Source organism: Puma concolor, chromosome F2 (assembly GCF_028749965.1).
Source record: "Puma concolor isolate L17-30 chromosome F2, mPumCon1.1.hap2, whole genome shotgun sequence".
In the NCBI taxonomy this organism is placed as follows: domain Eukaryota; kingdom Metazoa; phylum Chordata; class Mammalia; order Carnivora; family Felidae; genus Puma; species Puma concolor.
In genome coordinates, this window is record NC_141684.1 from 71,182,480 (window position 1) to 71,200,919 (window position 18,440).

The window sequence follows — 18,440 nt, forward strand, 5'->3', positions numbered from 1 at the left end:
TGACAGGAAACAACTCTTTCGCAAGAAGCGGGACTGCATTCCTGGGTGTCCGTGCGTACAGTCAAGTGGGACGTGAACAAAATTCGCAGAGAAGGGCCTAGAGGCCGCGCGCCGGGTGTGAACGCAGCACACGTGTCCGCCGTCCCCGCCTCCTCGCCCCGCCCCATCCATCCCGATCTTACAGGGTCCGCCAACGCTCGCGAGAGCCCTCTTGGCTTCCACGTTTGCCACGTTCCAAAGGACCCAGACAGCCTGGAAAGTCGAAGGCGGCTCGCGCTCACAGGCGGCTGCGACGCTCCAGAACAGCCCCAAGTCTGCAGGGGGCGGGGAAGCACGGCAGGGTCCCACCCTTTCGCAGGAGCCGTTGTGATTGGCTGTCACCCCCGTCACTCAGCCTCCCCGAGGCGGGGAGGAGGCGGGGCTCGGGCGGGAAGGGGCGTGACCGAGGTGGGCCTGTGAGCCGCGCGCTCTCGCCGGGGGAAGGAGTCACAGGTTCGGCGCACGCGAGTGCTGGGCGCGCGCAGCCGGCACGCGGGCGAAAGTCCTCGGAGGCGCGGCGGGCGGTGCCGAGACCCAGGCGCAGCTGCAGGAGCGGCGGCCCGCACCCGCTGCAGCGCCGGCCGCCGTCAGCGGCCCCCGCGCCTCTGGTGTCCCGGCCCACTGAGGGAGCCCCCCACCCCTCACCCGTTTCAGTAGTGCGCGCAATGGCCCCGCGCAAGAACGCCAAGGGCGGCGGCGGCAACAGCAGCAGCGGCAGCAGCAGCAGCAGCAGCAGTGGCTCCGGCAGCGGCAGCCCGGGCGCAGGCACCAGCGGCGGCAGCAGTAGCAGCCCGGGGGCCCGGAGAGGTCAGAGGAGGCGTGCCGGGGAGGGCGAGTGGGGCCCCCTGGGAGGAGGGGCCCGGGCGGCGGGAGCTGCGGTTCCAGTTCCCCGGATCCCGCCGTGCATCTCCTCCATCCTCCGCGTCGCTCCTCCTTTTGGCGCGGGGCGGAGGCCGCGCTCCGTGGGCAGGCGGGCGGACCCGAGGGGCCGGGCGGAGCTGGGTCCGCGGCCTTGGGTTGGTCGCGCCGGGGAGCCCCTTCCCGGCTGACCCCTCACCTGCAGGGCGCCGCCGGGAGGGAGGTGATTGATCTGCTCTTGCTTGGCTTTGCGTGGAATGAAAGATGGGAGTGAGGGAGCCAGTCTACCTTTTTGCCTTGCACATTTTGGAGAGTTTGGACACGAGCCAAAGTCGGAGAAAATAAGTTCCTGCCAAACCAGCAGCTTTTAAGAGCAGCTCAAAGAATAATACTCGTGTGTGTGTGTGTGTGTGTGTGTGTGTGTGTGTGTGTGTGTGTGTGTGTAGGCGGGGGGTGGGGGGGGAGGGAGTGATTTGAATGTACTTTTCAATATTTTTGCCTTTATGTAGCTTTCTTAACATGCGTTGTAGTTGCCTTTAACGTATCGTAGAATTCCGGGTGAACTTTGCTATTTTTTCACTTTGTCTTCTCTTTTTTTAAAAAAATATGTTGGGTATTCACCTTTTTTCCTCCATGTGCTTACCCAGCAAAGAGAACAGTGCAGATGTTTTAAATCTGTTTCATCTCATATTTCAGTGGTTCTCAGTTTCTTTTATACTTCCTTGACTCACTTAGGATATTGAAACTGCAATACACATGTGTACGACTGCGAGCAGATGACCGTTTTGAAATGATTTAGACTTTTTGTTTCTGAGGTCTACACATAATCGTTTCATACGTAAAGAAAATAAATCAGATGACTATAGTCATGCTTCAAAGAATTATTTTTTAAATAGCACTTACCACTTTGTGAAAGTATCTTATTTTCCTGTGTATTGTCTTCCTGTCTTACCCCCTCCTCTGGTTGATTCCTATTCCCAACTCCTAGAATAGTCCCGGACCGTAATAGATGCTCAATAAATATTTAATTAATGAGTGAATGAATAAATTTAAATGGTGAACGTAATGCAGTTAAAGTCATTGCACAAACTTAGACTCTAAAAGCTAATATTTGTATTGTAAATGGAAAAAGATACACACAATTTGAAGTTCAAAGAAAACATATTAGGGGGACCTGGGTGGCTCCGTTGGTTGAGTCAGACTCTTGATTTTAGCTCAGGTCATGATCCCAGGGTTGTAGAAACTATTTAAGATTGTCTCCCTCTCCCTCTCTCAAGCTCTCTCCTCTCTCTCTCTCTCTGCCTGTCTCCCTCTGCCTGTCCCCTGCTCCTGTGTGTGCTCTCTCTCTCTCTAAAATAAAAAAAAATTAAAAAGAAAGCATATTAATTCACTTTTGACATAAGTTTGTGTTCCATTGTCACTTGTCCTTAAATGCCGGCCAGTGCTTAGAAGAGTAGATGAACGGTCCCGGGTGGCTTTGGCTACCCATGAAAAAATTTCCAAATGAGAAGAGCCTAAACACCAAGCAGTAGCACTGATGAACAAGACTGTTAGTTGTTAATTGTTAATGTTAACTGTTGTCAGAAGTTTTCTGTAGCTGTTTACAAGCGAAGCACATCTTTGTTCCATTTTGCCCTTCAGACTCATGGGTAGAGAGGGCTGATTGCATCTGAGGAAGTGACTGTAGATAGACTATTACTGGGTTAGAATTAGTACTGGGGAATGTATATTGTGTTCCCACCTCTACTGGTTCAATAACTGAACCAGTTTTATTTTTTTAAATTTATTTATTTTGAGAGAGAGAGAGAGAGGGAGAGGGAGAGAGAGAATCCCAAGGAGGCTCTGCACTGTCAGCACAGAGCCTGACGTGGGGCTCGAACTCACGAACCCCGAGATCCTGACCTGAGCTGAAACCAAGACGCTTAACCGACTGAGCCACCCAGGCATCCCACTGAGTTTTAACAGGCAGATAATAAGTTTAGGAAATGTTACGACCTAAGTTAATATATTCTGACTTTCACATTCAAATATTTAAGAGCTAGCCCTGTCCATATTTGAGGATATGTAGCCTTTTAAGCATTGTTCACACTGGTTTCATAATTGTCATGGAAAGACCTGGTATGTAAAAAAGAATATGTAAAAGAGAAAAGTAACTATATTACAGAAACAAAACACAAAACATTTAAAAAAGTTGATATTGGGGGTCTTGCATGTTACGTGAGGAGTATTCTTTTTCTGTAACCATATTTTGTAGTAAATACAGACTTCTGACTGTGGGCCAGGTAGAACCACTGGCCATGGAAACAAGGATTCTTTCAGCCTTAGGCAGTTACACTACAGTGTGAAAGTGTGATCCTGTTTATATTGTTTGCTTACAGCAGGTTATACCTGAAACATTAAGCCCACTTCGTTTTGTTGTTTATTGAGTCACTGAGGTATAGACGTGGATTCTCAAACTGTTCTCATCTGCTGGGGAAATCATAGAAGCTGAAGAAACTTTAGCAGTGGCATTACCGTAAGGCCCATTCAGTTCCCTTCTCTAACTTTATAGACGAGGAAATTAATTTCCATAAAAGTTGTATAATTTATTAAAGGTTGCGTGGGTCTTGGAAACCCAGCTAGTTAATGGAAGATCCAAGGCTAGAACTCAAGTTTTCTGTCATTCGTTCACTAGGACCATGGTACTCGAATTGTGGGTCCTCTAATTTGGGAGATTTTATGGGAATTTTAGAGTTGAAATAGACCATCCATTTCCTTCTGCAGATCATCTCTTCCTTTCTGGCTGTGTCTGTGGCATACTACAATAGTTTATCTAATAAATGCTTTTTTTTTTTTTTCACATCAACAATTGAATTTGACTAAAATTGTATTTGAAATAGTTCATTTAAAATCTTAATTTGAGAAGGAGTACATGGGCTCAAATAGTAAGTTTTTTGAGATGTTTTGCATTGACAGTCTCAAGTTGATGACATTGGTCACATTAAACATTGTTTCTTCAATTTTTGTGTAAAAGTATGGGGGGGAGGACTTCGAAACATGCACTTGAGGTAAAAAGTGATTCTCTGGCCTTCTCTCTTTCTTTGTGATCATTTTGTTGACAAGTGATGTTTAGGACGTAGGGGTTTACAGAGCAGATTTTTTATTGACGAGTGACGTTTAGGACATAGGGGGTTTATAGAGCAGATTTTATTGACAAGCAATGTTTAGGACGTAGGGGTTTATAGAGCAGAGTTTTTTTTTTTTTTTTTTTTTTTTTTTTTTTTTTTTTTTTTCAACGTTTATTTATCTTTGGGACAGAGAGAGACAGAGCATGAACGGGGGAGGGTCAGAGAGAGAGGGAGACACAGAATCGGAAACAGGCTCCAGGCTCTGAGCCATCAGCCCAGAGCCCGACGCGGGCCTCGAACTCACGGACCGCGAGATCGTGACCTGGCTGAAGTCGGACGCTCAACCGACTGCGCCACCCAGGCGCCCCTAGAGCAGAGTTTTTAAAGCAACTGTCTGCTTTTCATTTACATCTTCGACTTAAATTGAAAACTAATAAAATGTCTAGTTTCATACAGAGCTCAATTTTACCTTTTCAGTTTTACTCTTTAAAATATAAAATAAACATGAGCAAAGTGGACATACTGCCTTTAACTAGCATATAAAAGTTTAACTTGCCAGTTGGGGCCAGGGGAAACCTATTTCAGATTTATTGATTGGAACATTTTTGGTTAGGAAGGATCACGATGGCCTTTGGGGCTTAGTTTGTAGCTTACAGACACTGGTATGTGTAGTGTTTTTGTTTGGTTAGCTTTTCCTTTTTGAGGATCATTAAGTCTTTCCCTGTAGCTTCTTGTAACATGCTAGAGGGATGTAAACATCTGTTTGTCTAGTCGTGTCAGGCTAGTACATTACCCTTTACCGGTAGATGTCACTGTAGAATCTGTTTTGCTCTTTCAGTTTGAAGTTTCAGATTATGTAACACCGCTTAGTTTTTTCATTTAGTCAGTTCTGTACATATTCAGAAGTATTGATGGACAGCAACTTAAAGACTAGTAGCCATTGAACTCAAGGTCTCTAACAGATTTTGAAATTCAGTAGTTAGAGTTGGCTTCTAGTAGCAGTGTTCAGCTTATCTTAGAATTAAGTGCATTCATGTATTATCTGTAAAATGTATGCATTCACAGATTCATTTGATGGATACTAATCATTTAGAAATTTGCTCTTTCTTTCCTTCTTTCTTTCGTTCTTTCTTTCGTTCTTTCTGTATCTCTTGGACTACTCAGTTAACATAGACACATTGCTGATTGCATTGTGGCTCCCTTGAATTCAGAGGCCTTCATGAAATTCCCTTTCTTTATCCAAATGTTATCAGTTAGGGTCAGTTGCTTAACCCTCCCTTAGTCATTCTGGGATGAAAAGATAGCAAGGCCGTAACTCTTCTACTGCAAGAACTGGGTGCTAGTTTGTGTCCAGTTGCACGGCGTTCTGTTCCGCCTGGTCAGATCATATGAAACCAAGGACTAAAAGATGTTCTGAGGGAATTCTTGAACACATTTTTTTTTTTTAATTTTTTTTAACGTTTATTTATTTTTGAGACAGAGAGAGACAGAGCATGAATGGGGGAGGGTCAGAGAGAGGGAGACACAGAATCTGAAACAGGCTCCAGGCTCTGAGCTGTCAGCACAGAGCCCGACGCGGGGCTCGAACTCACGGAGTGTGAGATCGTGACCTGAGCCGAAGTCGGCCGCTCAACCGACTGAGCCACCCAGGCGCCCCTTGAACACATTTGTAAAAGAACAAACATATTAACCTGTAGGAAGTAAAAGGAGAGATGTCTATTTTAGTCTTTTTTAAAATCCCTTGTGGCAGAGAGATTACTAGAAAAGGAGAAGTTTTCATTTTCTGCTAATTAGCAACAAAGTAACTTGGAAAAAGGCTCAAGTGGTTTGTCTGTCTTATTTTTAGTTAGTACAGAAGTTTAACCCCTGAGCTCGCTGGTCCCAGTAGAATAACTAACTTTTTTTTTTTTTTTCTTTTTTCTCTAGAAAGGAATGTACATTGGGAGTCAATTAACCTGGAGTTATGTCCATTTAAGACCTGTATAGCTAGTCTCTCTCAGAATCTCTTATCTCGGTCTCTCCAGATGGGAAGAATTCTTCTCTCCTTTCATTTCATAGTTGTAAAAGCCCTCAAACCGATCTTCTGTGCCTTTGTGTTTCTCAGATACATTCATTAAAGTGTCTCTAGTGGTAAGGGTGGTCAATATAAGGCTGCAGAGCTAAGCAGGTCATTGCATGCTTGCATTTTTTTATGATTGAAAAAGAAATCATTTTCTAATATGTTCTGTTAGCACATTTAAGTAGGATTGCTGTCCTAGCAATAGTGTTTATGCTGTGGCTTGGAGTATCACCTGACACATTGTTTTCTATCTCTGAGGGTGAAAGTATGCTCTTTGCACAGCAACCTTCGACTTGCTGATTTACTCTCCAATCCCGTGGAGATGTGTTACATTCTTTTATTATACTGGAGCTCGGATACATTTTAGTCTTTTGACGCTAGTCCAGCACACTGTTTTTAATATGAAAATATGCAACTTTGTGTCTTAGAGACTTCTGCATCTCCTAAGTAGTTTGATTTCATTTTGTACTAAGTATCTTAGTACTAAGATCTTGTATCTTGTACTAAGTATCTTTTGTACTAAGATACAGAAAAAAAAGTTTTTAGTTAACTTCCCTTTAATAAAACTGGAATGTATTTAGAGCCCCTCTACAATTTACTCCAGTCTCTGGGGAAAAAGCATCAGTCACCTGTCGGGAGATATGGGGGTGCTTGGGTTCACTGTCATGTTTCAGTATCTGCTGCCCCAGTATCTGCTCAGCTCTCCCGCAGGAGTGTGAGTCTGTCTGGGTGGATTCGTGTCTGGTTCGGCCCTGGTCCTATAGTTCTGGCCATGTCTGCTACAAGACTCGATGTTCATTTCTTTGTTCTCTGTGTGTCAGCTGTAGGCATGTATTCTGGAGTCCCGTGCTTTAACCTTTCTCATTCTTCTAGTAGTGCTGGGAGCCAAGATGGTATTTTCTTGTCATTCATTCATTACTTATTTATTTTTCTTAAATTTGATTCTCCTGCAGTGAGGGAGCTTCAGGCATTTGGTCTGCATTTTGTATTTGTTTTTCAGGGATGTGTCTTAGTTACCTTTGGCTGATGTTATCTTTTACTGGGAAATCACTGAATGCAGTTTAGTTCTCATCAGATTGATGACACTTGAGGACACATTTGCTACACCTAAGCTATTAGACTCAGGAAGTTTTGAATTTACTTGGTGAATAAATCTTTTAAAAAATAGTGTATCAGAACTTTTGAAGGATTTGGGCTGGTCTTTGGCTCCCTGTGAGATCCAGGTGGCTTTGCCTAGTCATTCTGGCTGTAGTAGAGCTGTCATCATCTGCCATAGATGCTCTCTGTGCTCTAAAGCAGATAGGGGTGGTGAGTCAAGTGGGGCTAGGGTGGTGGAGGAGGGGTGTCCAGTTAAAGCAGAGTGGAAAGCACTATTGCAGTACTTGGAGAAATGCCAGCACTTCTCTCCCACAAATGTGCCTGCACATTTAACCCAGTGACTCATTCTGTACGGAAGCCAGCCTTCATTTTAAAGTGAGAGAATATTGTTTGATAAGTAACCAGTATGGTGTAAACTCGGTGTTGTTTTGATGTTATGCTTTCTCACTTGTTTCTTAAGGGGAAAAAATGAATTTATTTGTTTATTTTGAGAGAGAGAAGGAGAGAGTGTGAGTGAGGGAGGGGCAGAGGGAGAAGGGAGAGAGAGAATCCCAAGCAGGTTCCACACTGTCAGTGCAGAGCCCAACATAAGGCTCGAACTCACAAACCATTGAGATCATGACCTGAGCTGCGATCAAGAGTCAGACGCTTGACTGAGCCACCTAGGTGCCCCTAACTTCTGTTTCTCATTTATCATGTCACTGATATACATAATTCCCTCCCCTCCTCCTCCTCATTTTTCACGCTGTCTTATATTTCACTTTTCCTGAAAACTTATACTTAAGCCCTTTGGCCTTAGGTTCACATGTAAATTTTATCTAGGAGCAGTTAATAAAAATCTGTGTTGTAAATATTTGTTGAAAGTGTATCTAGCATGTAACTTCACTTTTCCATTCTTTGAATCAAGTTGCTTCGAATGATCGTCATTTACTGAGTTTTATAAATTAATTCATCCTTTTTTGTCAGTGAGCCATCTCGCTAACTTCTAGAATTCACATATTTCTATGTACTGTTCTTTAAAACTCTCTCTCTGAAATATTGCATGTTTTAAGACCTATAAATAGGTATAAAGAGTAATGCAGTGGGATATATCCACTATCCAGGTGAAGAAATAAAATGTTACCAAGTTCTCGGTTTCTCCTCTCCTGTGTTATCCCTTCCCAGCCACTCTTACACATTTTGTGATAATTATTTTCCTGTATTTCTTTATAATGTATAATATATAGGCATGCAGATAAATGTGTAATATAAGGTCATGTTGGACATTATATACTATGCATCCATTTGTGTAGATATACCTATCGTTAAAAGCCGTACATAAAAACTGCTTAAGAAGTGTATATATATATATATATATGTATGTATGTATATATACACACACATATATAGCGTGTACAAATGTAGATTTGTTTAGCACATGTGAAAAGTTTTGTGACTAGGCTCCTACTTGGCATACTAGATTGGCACCATTTGTTTGGAATTCTACCAAATCTGGCCCTTTGTGTCGTGTATATAGCTCCTCCCTGTATGAATGTGCTGGTTTTTATTCAGCCATCCTGCTGTCAAAGACCACTTTCCGTCTTTTCTATAGTTTTGTTTTTTCAAACACTACTGCTCTGAACATTCTTGTAGCTACCCATCCCCTTGTGTGTATGTGTATATGTCTGAGTGTTTTTCTAGATTGGGATTTTTGGTCATAAAAATGAGTATATTAAACTCAACTAGCTCCTGCCATCTCAGTGGTAGTATCTGTTCACACTCCCACTCTCCGAGGATACAGTTCCTTTTTGCTGCAACCACGTTACCAACACTTGGTGAGGTTTAATATTTGTACATTTAGTGGGTACGAAGTAGTTATTTTGCGGTTTTACTTTGTGCATTTACTTAGTGCAGTTATTTTGTGCATTTACTTGATCCGCAATGAGATTGCTCCAGAGAACGGCGATTTGTGTTTCCTTTTCTGTGAATTCCTGTTCATATAGTTTGTCTATTTTTCTGGTGTTTTGTTGGTGTTTTTGTTTGTTTTGTTTTGTGTTTTTTATTTTGATTTGTAGAATTTCTTTTCTGTATCCCGAACCTTTTGATTACTTCTCCCAATCTGATTATTTGTCTTGTCATTTTCTATAGTATATTTTGTCAAACAGAATTTTAAGACTTTAATGTATTAAGAATATAATTTTTACTTTATGGTTTGTACCTTTGTGCTTTAAGACATCCTTTGTAACACAGGGATCATAAAACATTCTCTTATTCTAAAATGTCTTAAGTTTTGTCTTTTCACATTTAGATCTCTAAACTACCAAGTGTAGATTTATTGTGTATATTGTGAGGTAGAGATCTGATTCAATATTTTTTTTTTAATTTTTTTTTTCAACGTTTATTTATTTTTGGGACAGAGAGAGACAGAGCATGAACGGGGGAGGGGCAGAGAGAGAGGGAGACACAGAATCGGAAACAGGCTCCAGGCTCTGAGCCATCAGCCCAGAGCCTGACACGGGGCTCGAACTCCCGGACCGCGAGATCGTGACCTGGCTGAAGTCGGACGCTTAACCGACTGCACCACCCAGGCGCCCCTGATTCAATATTTTTAAAAAATGGATGATGAAAATTTTCTGCACCATCAGTTGAAGTGTCATCTACACTAATCTGCAGTATCCCGTTTTGTGTATAAATCTGTGTGGCTCCGTTTTATTCCCAGTATGTAGGAGCAGTACGTCACTGAGTCACTCTCTAGTGTATCTGATCAGGCACGTGCTCTCTCCCTCGTCTTTATACCATTGTCCTTGCTTTTTATTGGGACCTTTCCGTGACCATGACAATACCTTTTAGCATCGGCTTATTAAGTAAGTTTCATGAGAAATGCTTCAGGATTTTGACTGGAATTGTATTGAATTTATAGCACAATTTGAGGCAGGGCGCCTAGGTAACTCAGTCAGTTAAGCGTCTGACTGCGGCTCAGATAATGATCTCGTGTTTCCTGGGTTCAAGCCCTGCATCGGGCTCTGTGCTGACAGCTCAGAGCCTGGAACCTGCTTCAGATTCTGTCTCCCTCTTTTCTCTGCCCCTCCCCTGCTCATGCTCTGTCTCTCTCTCTCTCTCTCTCTCTGTTTCTCTCAAAAATAAATAAACATTTAAAAAAAATTGAAAAAAAACAATTTGAGGCAAATATACATTTAGAATACCAGGTCTTTCTCTGCATGAACATGGTATAATTTCCTATTTATTTAAGCCTTATAATTCATTTTTATAATCTTATCCAAAACTTACATACATCTTTACATTTAGCCTGGGTACTTCATATATATTTATTTTTTAAACCAATATTTTATCATCAAACCTTTAGACTGTGCACCCAAGTTACAAGAATTGTACAATGACTCTACCACCTAGATTTTACAGTGCTTAGTGTTTAATATATCTGCTTTAGATTGTACTGATCAATTTATCTGTCTTTTTATGCTTTTCAGAGTAAGTGCTAGTCACCAGTACACCTCACTCCTAAACGTTTACACGTGTCTGACATTAACTGGGGCTCAACATTTGTTTATGGGTTTTTTCACCCCCTGAGGGAATGTTTGCCTATAGGGAATCGCACAAATCTTAGTGTAGTATCCTCAAATAGTCTTTATAAATGTTTACCTCTGCATGACCCAGCCTGTTAAGACAGAATATGTCTGTCACCCCAGAAGATTCTCTCAAGTCCCTTGCTAGCCACCACCTCTGCCTTCAGAGGCAATCATCACACTGTATTTTTTCACCAGAGGCGGGTGTTCTTTGTTCTAGAACTTTATTTTGAAAGTACTTTTTAAGTGTTCTTTGAGTCGGCGCAGTTTTGAGGTTTACCCATGTTGCACGTATGAGTATCTCGTTGTGTTTATTGCCAACTAGTCCATTGTGTGACCATAGCACAGCATGCTGACCTTTTCTTTCACTGGTGGACACGTGGGTTATTCCTAGTTTGGACTATTAGGAAGAGCATTCTGTGAATATTACAATATTGGAGGGTTTTTGGTTTTGTTTTTTGTGTTTTGTTTTTTAGTATGTCTTCATTTCTCAGAGTAAATACCTAGGAGAGGAATTACTGGGATTATAAGGTAGGTGTTTGTTTAGTTTTATAAAAAAACTGCCAGATTATTTTCCAGAGTGGTTGTACAATATATCTTACACTCCCACCAACAGTGTGTGGGATTTCTGCTTGTTCTACATCTGCACCAGCATTTGGTGTTGTCAGTCTTCTTAATTTTAGCCATTCTGGTGGGTGTCAGTGGCTTCTCGTTGTCGTTTAAAATTGCTTTTTGCCGATTTCCCTGAGGACTGGTGACGTCATGTACTTTCCCTTGTGCTCATTGGTCATCTACATTATCTTCTTTTGCAAAGTTTCTGTTTACCTCTTTTGCCTGTTTTTTTTTCTTTTGCCTATTATTGCTTTTTTTAAAAAAAATTTTGTTATTGAGTCGTAATTTTTACATATTCTGGATAGAAGTTCTTTTCAGTTATATGTATTGCAAGTCATTTCTCCCAGGCTGTAGCTTACCTTTTCCTTACTAGCATATTTTGAAAAGCAACTATTTTTATATTGATGTTTAGTTCTTAATGGGTTTTGCTTTCTGTATCTTACCTAAGAAACTTTTCTTATTTTCTTTTTCCTCTTTTTGCCTTTTCTCCCTATTTTCAAGTTACAAAGCTATCCTGTTATATTTTCTTTTAGAAGTTTTATAGTTTTGGTTTCAAGTTCAGGTTTGTGATCCATTTCAGATAAATTTTGGATGAGTGTTATGTGTTTCCATTTGGATATTCGGTCGTTCTGGCATCATTTGTTGAAAAGACTTTGCTTTCATCATTAGATCGCTTTTGGTGCCTTGGTCAGAAAGCAAATGACAACATAATTGTAGGTCTGTCTCTGGGCACTCTATTCTGTCTTTTTGTTTTCTGTCTGTACAATGCCTTTATCACACAGTCTTGATTAGTCTAGCTATATTGTAAGTCTTAAAATCAGGTAGTGTAGATCTTCCAACTTTGTTGTTCTTTATGAGCTGGCTCTGGATATTCTAGGTCCTTTGTATACCCATGTATGTTTTAGAATCAACTGATCGGTTTCTACAGACTAAAGCATGCTACGGTTTGTAATTAGAATTCATGGGGGGCGCCCGGGTGGCTCAGTCGGTTAAGCATCCGACTTCAGCTCAGGTCATGATCTCCTGGCTTGTGGGTTCGAGCCTGGCGTTGGGTCTGTGCTGACAGCTCAGAGCCTGGAGCCTGCTTTGGATTCTGTGTCTCCCTCTCTCTCTGCCCCTCCCCTGCTCATGCTCTGTCACTCTCTCTGTCTCTCTCTCTCTCTCTCTCTCTGTTTCTCAAAAATAAATTTAAAAAACTAAAAAAAAAAAAAAAAAAAAAAAAAAAGAATTCATTGAAAGTATAGACCCAGTTCAGTTGAAATGACATCTTAGTGATATTGAGTTTTCTAATCCCTGGCAGTGGAATAGATTCCTTTATTGAGGCCTGTAATTTATTTCTGCTTTGTTTTGTAGCTTTTGGTGTTAAGATCTTACACATTTTTTGTTAAATATTTTTCTAAATATTTTATGCTTTTGATGCTTTTATATTGTATTTAAATTTTTTTTATTTTCCTGTTATTTCTTCCTAGCATATAGACATAGAACTTATATTTGTACCCATGTGACCTTGCAAAAATTCATTTAGTTTATCAAAAAAGTGATTCCTTAGGATTTTTCTCTGTAAGTACCACGTCGTGTACGAATAAAGAGTTTTATATATTTTTTTCTAATCTGTGAATCTTTTATTTATTTTCTTGACTGACTATGCTGTCTAGGACCTACAATACAATGTTGAATGGAAATGATGTAGACATTCTGCCTTTGTTTATTACGATTTTAGTGGCAAAAGTGTTTGGCTTTTCACCATTAAGTATATAATATTATTTCTAGGTGTTTTATAGATGCTTTGTATTGGGTTGGGGTATTCCTTTGTATTTCTAGGCTGAGAATTTTGTCAAATAATTTTTCTCTAATCGAAATGATCCTATGGTTTTTTTTTCCCTTATTGTTAATGTGGTAAATTATATTTATTGGTGTATTTATTTATTTAATTTAGTGAGAGAGAATGCAAGCAGGAGACAGGGGCAGAGGGAGAGAGAGAGAGAGAGAATCTCCATGCTCAGTGCAGAGCCAGATGCACAGCTTTATATCATGACCCTGGGATCGTGACTTGAGCCAAAATCAAATCAAGAGTGTGATGCTCAACCAACTGAGCCACCCAGGCGCCCCTTTATTGATGTTTTGAATGAGAAATCACCCTTGCATTCCTGGAATAGGCCTCACTTGGATGTGATATCTTGTGTATATTGTGCTTTCTTTGCTAATCTTTTGTTAACAGTCTTGTATCTGTGTTCATTGTGGTGTCTCTCCCAATTGGGTGGGACTCCCCAAATATTGGGTCAGCCTACAGGCTGGAAGCTTGTGGCACGGGTGGTGAAATGATTCACCCGAGGCAGAACAAGGAAGCAGCAAGCAGGCCAGCAAAGGAGAGACTGCAACATAGCAGTGGGTAGGGGCTGTATTTATTTCATTTTAATTTTTAAGTTTATTTATTTATTTTCGGGGGGGGGGGTTAAGAGCAGAGACAGAAGGAGAGAGAATTCCAAGCAGGCTCCGTGCTGTCTGCGCAGAGCCAGCCAGACTTGGGGCTCGAACCCACAAACCATGAGATCATGACCTGAGCCGAGATCGAGAATCTGATGCTTAGCTGACTGGGCCACCCAGGCGCCCTGGGTGGGAGCTGTATTTAAAGGGGGGAGGTGAGGAGTTATAGGGATGTATGGAATTTTCCCTTTTTTGGTAACCATGCCTGGTTGTAAGTAGTCCATTGGTTAGTAGGGCCTGTGGATATTTTGAGGTGGGTCACCTAATGGGCCTGTCTGGTATTCTGCTCAGTGGTCGCTGTGGATCCTTTCCACATTCCATTGTTCAAGCCTGTTGCCCAAAAGTAGCCTCCACGTTCATGAGGCATATGGGTTTATAGTTTCCTCCTGCCTTCTCTTCTCTCCTTTCCTTCTCCTCCTTTCCCCTTTCTCCCTGCCTTCCCTGGCTTGCCCTCTTCCCCTTACTGGGAATTATGATTAGTACTAAATTTTCTCTGCATCAGTGGTTTAATATTTAATTTATAAAATTTATATAATTGTTCTTCCATATTTTAACTGGTAAATTATAGCAATAGACATTCTAATTTAAAACCAGTCTTACATTTCAGTGAAAAATTCAGCCTTGTAATAATACATATTTTTCATATTATTGGATTAGTTTTGTTACTATCTCCATAAATAGGGGTGCCTGGGTGGCTCAGTTGGTTAAGCATCTGACTCTTGATCTCAGCTCAGGTCTTGATTTCAGGGTCATGAGTTCAAGCCCCCCATTGGCCTCCATGCTGGGCTTGAAGCCTACTTAAAAAAAAGTCTGTATCTGTATCTGTGTATCTATATATCTATATCTGTATCTATATCTATATCTATATCGATATATATAGATATATCGATATCTATATCTATATCTATATCGATATATATAGATATATCGATATCTATATCTATATCTATATCTATATCTATATGTAGGTTTATCTATAAATAAAGTTGACCTGTAATTTCCTTTGTTGGTGATGTTGTCCGGGTTATTCTACCACATGAATGAATTTAGGAGTATTTCCTCTTCTTCTATTCTTTGGAATATTCTTTGGAATTTCTTTGGAATTTCTTCTATTCTTTGGAATAGTCTTAGGGGATTAGTAGAGCTCATTTGAACTTTTTTGTCATTTACCCACAATTAGAGACGGTATGGGGTAGGTTTCACTTTTTAAATGTTTGAATGACCATTTTAGTTTCTGTTTCTTGAGTCAGGTTGGCTAGGGTACATTTTGTTTCTTCTTAGACATATTACCTTTATTAAAAAGTTTTCTGTCTGAGTTTTCACACTTAGGGCATCAAATTGTTTATGGTTCTAGCTTTACCTTGTAAACAGAATACCGCTATTGCGTGCCTGCTATTACTTTGCAATGAAATAAAGTTATTTAGAAAGGTCACTAAATATTAACTGTCTGTAAATTCGAGTTACTTTTTAGACAGAATTTTTTCTGAGCTTATTAAAGTGAAAGTCTTTATAAAATAAACGGGATACTTGGGGCGCCTGGGTGGCGCAGTCGGTTAAGCGTCCAACTTCAGCCAGGTCACGATCTCGCGGTCCGTGAGTTCGAGCCCCGCGTCGGGCTCTGGGCTGATGGCTCGGAGCCTGGAGCCTGTTTCCGATTCTGTGTCTCCCTCTCTCTCTGCCCCTCCCCCGTTCATGCTCTGTCTCTCTCTGTCCCAAAAATAAATAAACGTTGAAAAAAAAAATTTTTTTAAAAAAAATAATAAAAAAAAAAAAAATAAACGGGATACTCTAATACCTGAGAGAAGGTAAACCATTTGATGCTGGTAATTTGGTTGGATTGACTTGCTCTGGTGCCCATTTTCTTGCTTAAATGGTGATTCAAGACTAGCACTGGATACGTTACTTTGTTCAGAACTGAAATTTCTTTGTGAGTAGAACATAAGGCTTATTTGGGGAACGTTCAGCTTAACTTGATTATTTTATGGGTTTTAACTACTCAGTCTATTTAGTTGTAAACAGTCCATACACCCGGAGCTCTAGGGTACCTGATGCAGATCTGAGATACAGTTACTGATGGGCTCTGTATCTCATATGAAGGTACCAGTAGATTTATGTGCCCTGTGTTTCCATTTCCCTTTTATTCTGTGAGATTATAAAGGTAGGATGTTTTTAAGGTGAAATTAATGTATGTGAAGGTACAAAGCTCATAAAACAACTTGGATTTTTTTTTTTTCTTCTAGAGGTAGTACAGTATTTGTATCAGTACTGCAAATTTGCATTAGGCTACTTTTTCAGAATTCTGTTGTGATCAATGGGGCATTTAAGATGACTGAACTAGGACAGAGTAAGGTTGAGTAAGACTGAGTAAGGTAAAGAACTGTTCAGTAGCTCAGATAAGTACTGATTTGGAATAAATGACGTACATTTGAGACCTTCCTCCTCGGCCCCTCGACAATGTCTTGCAGTCCTTCTGTGTGTTCGTAGTTGACATTTACCCGTGTTTTCAGTAATAGCTATTTAAATCTTCAACAACTTGAGCTTCATACCTGACTACTTCCCATTGCATTTTGACAGATGACTTCCTCCCATTGTGTAGAGAAATCAGGGACATCCTCAAGAGTCTCTTATCTCTGGCATGATGGGTGGGGCTTGGCCTCTGAGGTGCTAGACTTGGGGAGCAGACTGAACTTGAGGAGACAGGAGTCTGGGACCTCATCTAAGACGGCTGCAAAAGCCAGTTCAGTTGAGGCTCTTGGCAAGATATTGCTTTAACTTTGCACGTGAGAGTATGCAAAGACTAAGCTCATGAGGTATATCTTTAATGTGTAGTTTAGTATAGTCCCTGTTCTTTCTTTAGACTTAGGAGGAGGCCCAGTAGGGTGGAGGGTGAGGGGAGATGAGCAGTACCACAGATAGAATTTAAAATCTTGGTAGTCACAACCTTTATAGACCTCTGGGTTCCCACCTGTTTAAGAGAAGAGCAAAGACTGGGGCAGGAGCCCTGGGCCCCACTGAGGGAACCTTCACTTCATTATAAAGGTGTGTCCACACCACTGAGCCATCACTTATCTCCCCGAGAGCTCTCCTTCTCTGCACCTTCTCGCAGCTTTTCCCCCTTTCTTTAGTTTCTCTCATTTAATGAAAACCAAAACAAAACACAAAAGCCTCCTTCTGGTCTGCCTCCCATACCCAGCCAGATATCACAAACAGTAACCTGGGTTCCTTTTCTTCTCCTTTCCTTCAGGTCTTGCCGGGGTCAACAGAGGCTCCATTAACCCCAGATCCCCTGGGCAAGATCTTGTTCCTTTTCTGTAGCTGCTCGCTGAAGGGTGTCTTCCCAGGATTCTTTGCTTGGCCTTGTTCTAATCCTGTGTGCACTAATGTGTGTTCTAATCCTATGCTGCACACAGTCTGTAGCTTAACTACTGTCTATTGATGCTTTCCAACGCTTGCTGCTTCTGAGCTATCGACTTAAGTACTAACAATAACGACAGATGAAGAACCTAACTGCCCCTTCCTGAGTGCTCACTGTATGTCAGACATTGTGTGCTTCTGTAACTTGGCATTTAATCCTCATAGTAAGTCTCTGACTCTTCTTTTTGTAGGTAAAGAAATGGAAGCTTAGATTAATTTGTCAAATATCATGGAGCTAGTAACACTTGGAACTGGAGTTGCGATCCCAATTCCGAGTCTAAAGCTTCTTTCGTTGAACATTTTAGATCCTTTAGTGGTGGCTTAGATTACTTATAACTGGCCCTATCTCATCCCTGGCATACCCACTTTGTAAAGTGGAAGCTAGGTCATACCCCTTCCTTATTTGAAAGCCTTGAGTACTTCCCCAAGTAGTCAAGATGCAGCTTAAATTCCTTAGCTTGATCTAGGGAGCACTTCATGATCTTGCCCCTCTTTTGCCCCTCTTACCCTCTGTAGCCATTCTTAGCCTCACTGTCTGTGTTTACACTAATTAAGCCATATTCAGTCACTTTCTGTAGTCTCTGTATCTACACGTACTGTTTCTTCTGGGATAGCTCCTCACTTTGCCTCTCCCTGCGCGACTCCTAAATATTCTTCACAATTTAGCTCCTTCATAGTCCTTCCAGTCCATTGTCTTCCCGTAACCTGGGCTTTGTTGACCCCACACCCCCAAGCACAAGGTTCTGTAGCACCCTATGTATCACTATTTTAGCATCTTCGTTCACTTATTGGTTCCTTCAGCAAAGGAAAGTGTGACCCAATCAGGCATCAGACTGGACTGGACCCAAGCACCGGCTCTGCCACTCATGGTTGACTTTTAGTAGGTCTTCAGACCTCTTTTAGTATCTTTAACTCTCTCTCCCATTTTAAAATAAAGATAACAGTACTTGCATCATAGTTAAAAGGATTGATGACAAAGTGTCACGTAGTAAGTGCTTCGTTGATATGGTTGTTAAATATGGTGATAGTGATATTCCCCGTGAACAAAACAGATATTTTGTTTCAATATTTGTAATGATCTGTGGTCTTCTATTCTTGGCTTGATTGTAAGGGCAACATCTGTGTTAGGAACAGATACCAGACTGAAACTTCCATAAACGAGTAGGAATTTATTTCATTTCAAAAGATGTGATATGATCACACCAG

The 18,440-nt window shown here is 41.2% G+C and overlaps 1 protein-coding gene across 2 annotated transcripts in view; it reads left to right on the forward strand.

Annotated features, from left to right (window-relative positions):
• Positions 1–151: 151 nt before the first annotated feature.
• Positions 152–18,440, forward strand: part of ASPH (aspartate beta-hydroxylase) — a 222,155-nt gene continuing 203,866 nt past the window's right edge. Inside the window, exon 1 of one of the 2 annotated variants that reach the window (XM_086695806.1) lies at positions 152–846. In XM_086695806.1, the coding sequence (XP_086551932.1) occupies positions 705–846 (142 nt within the window). In that variant the 5' untranslated portion in view covers positions 152–704. The remainder of the gene's footprint in view (positions 847–18,440) is intronic. The other variant, XM_086695803.1, reaches the window with a different exon arrangement.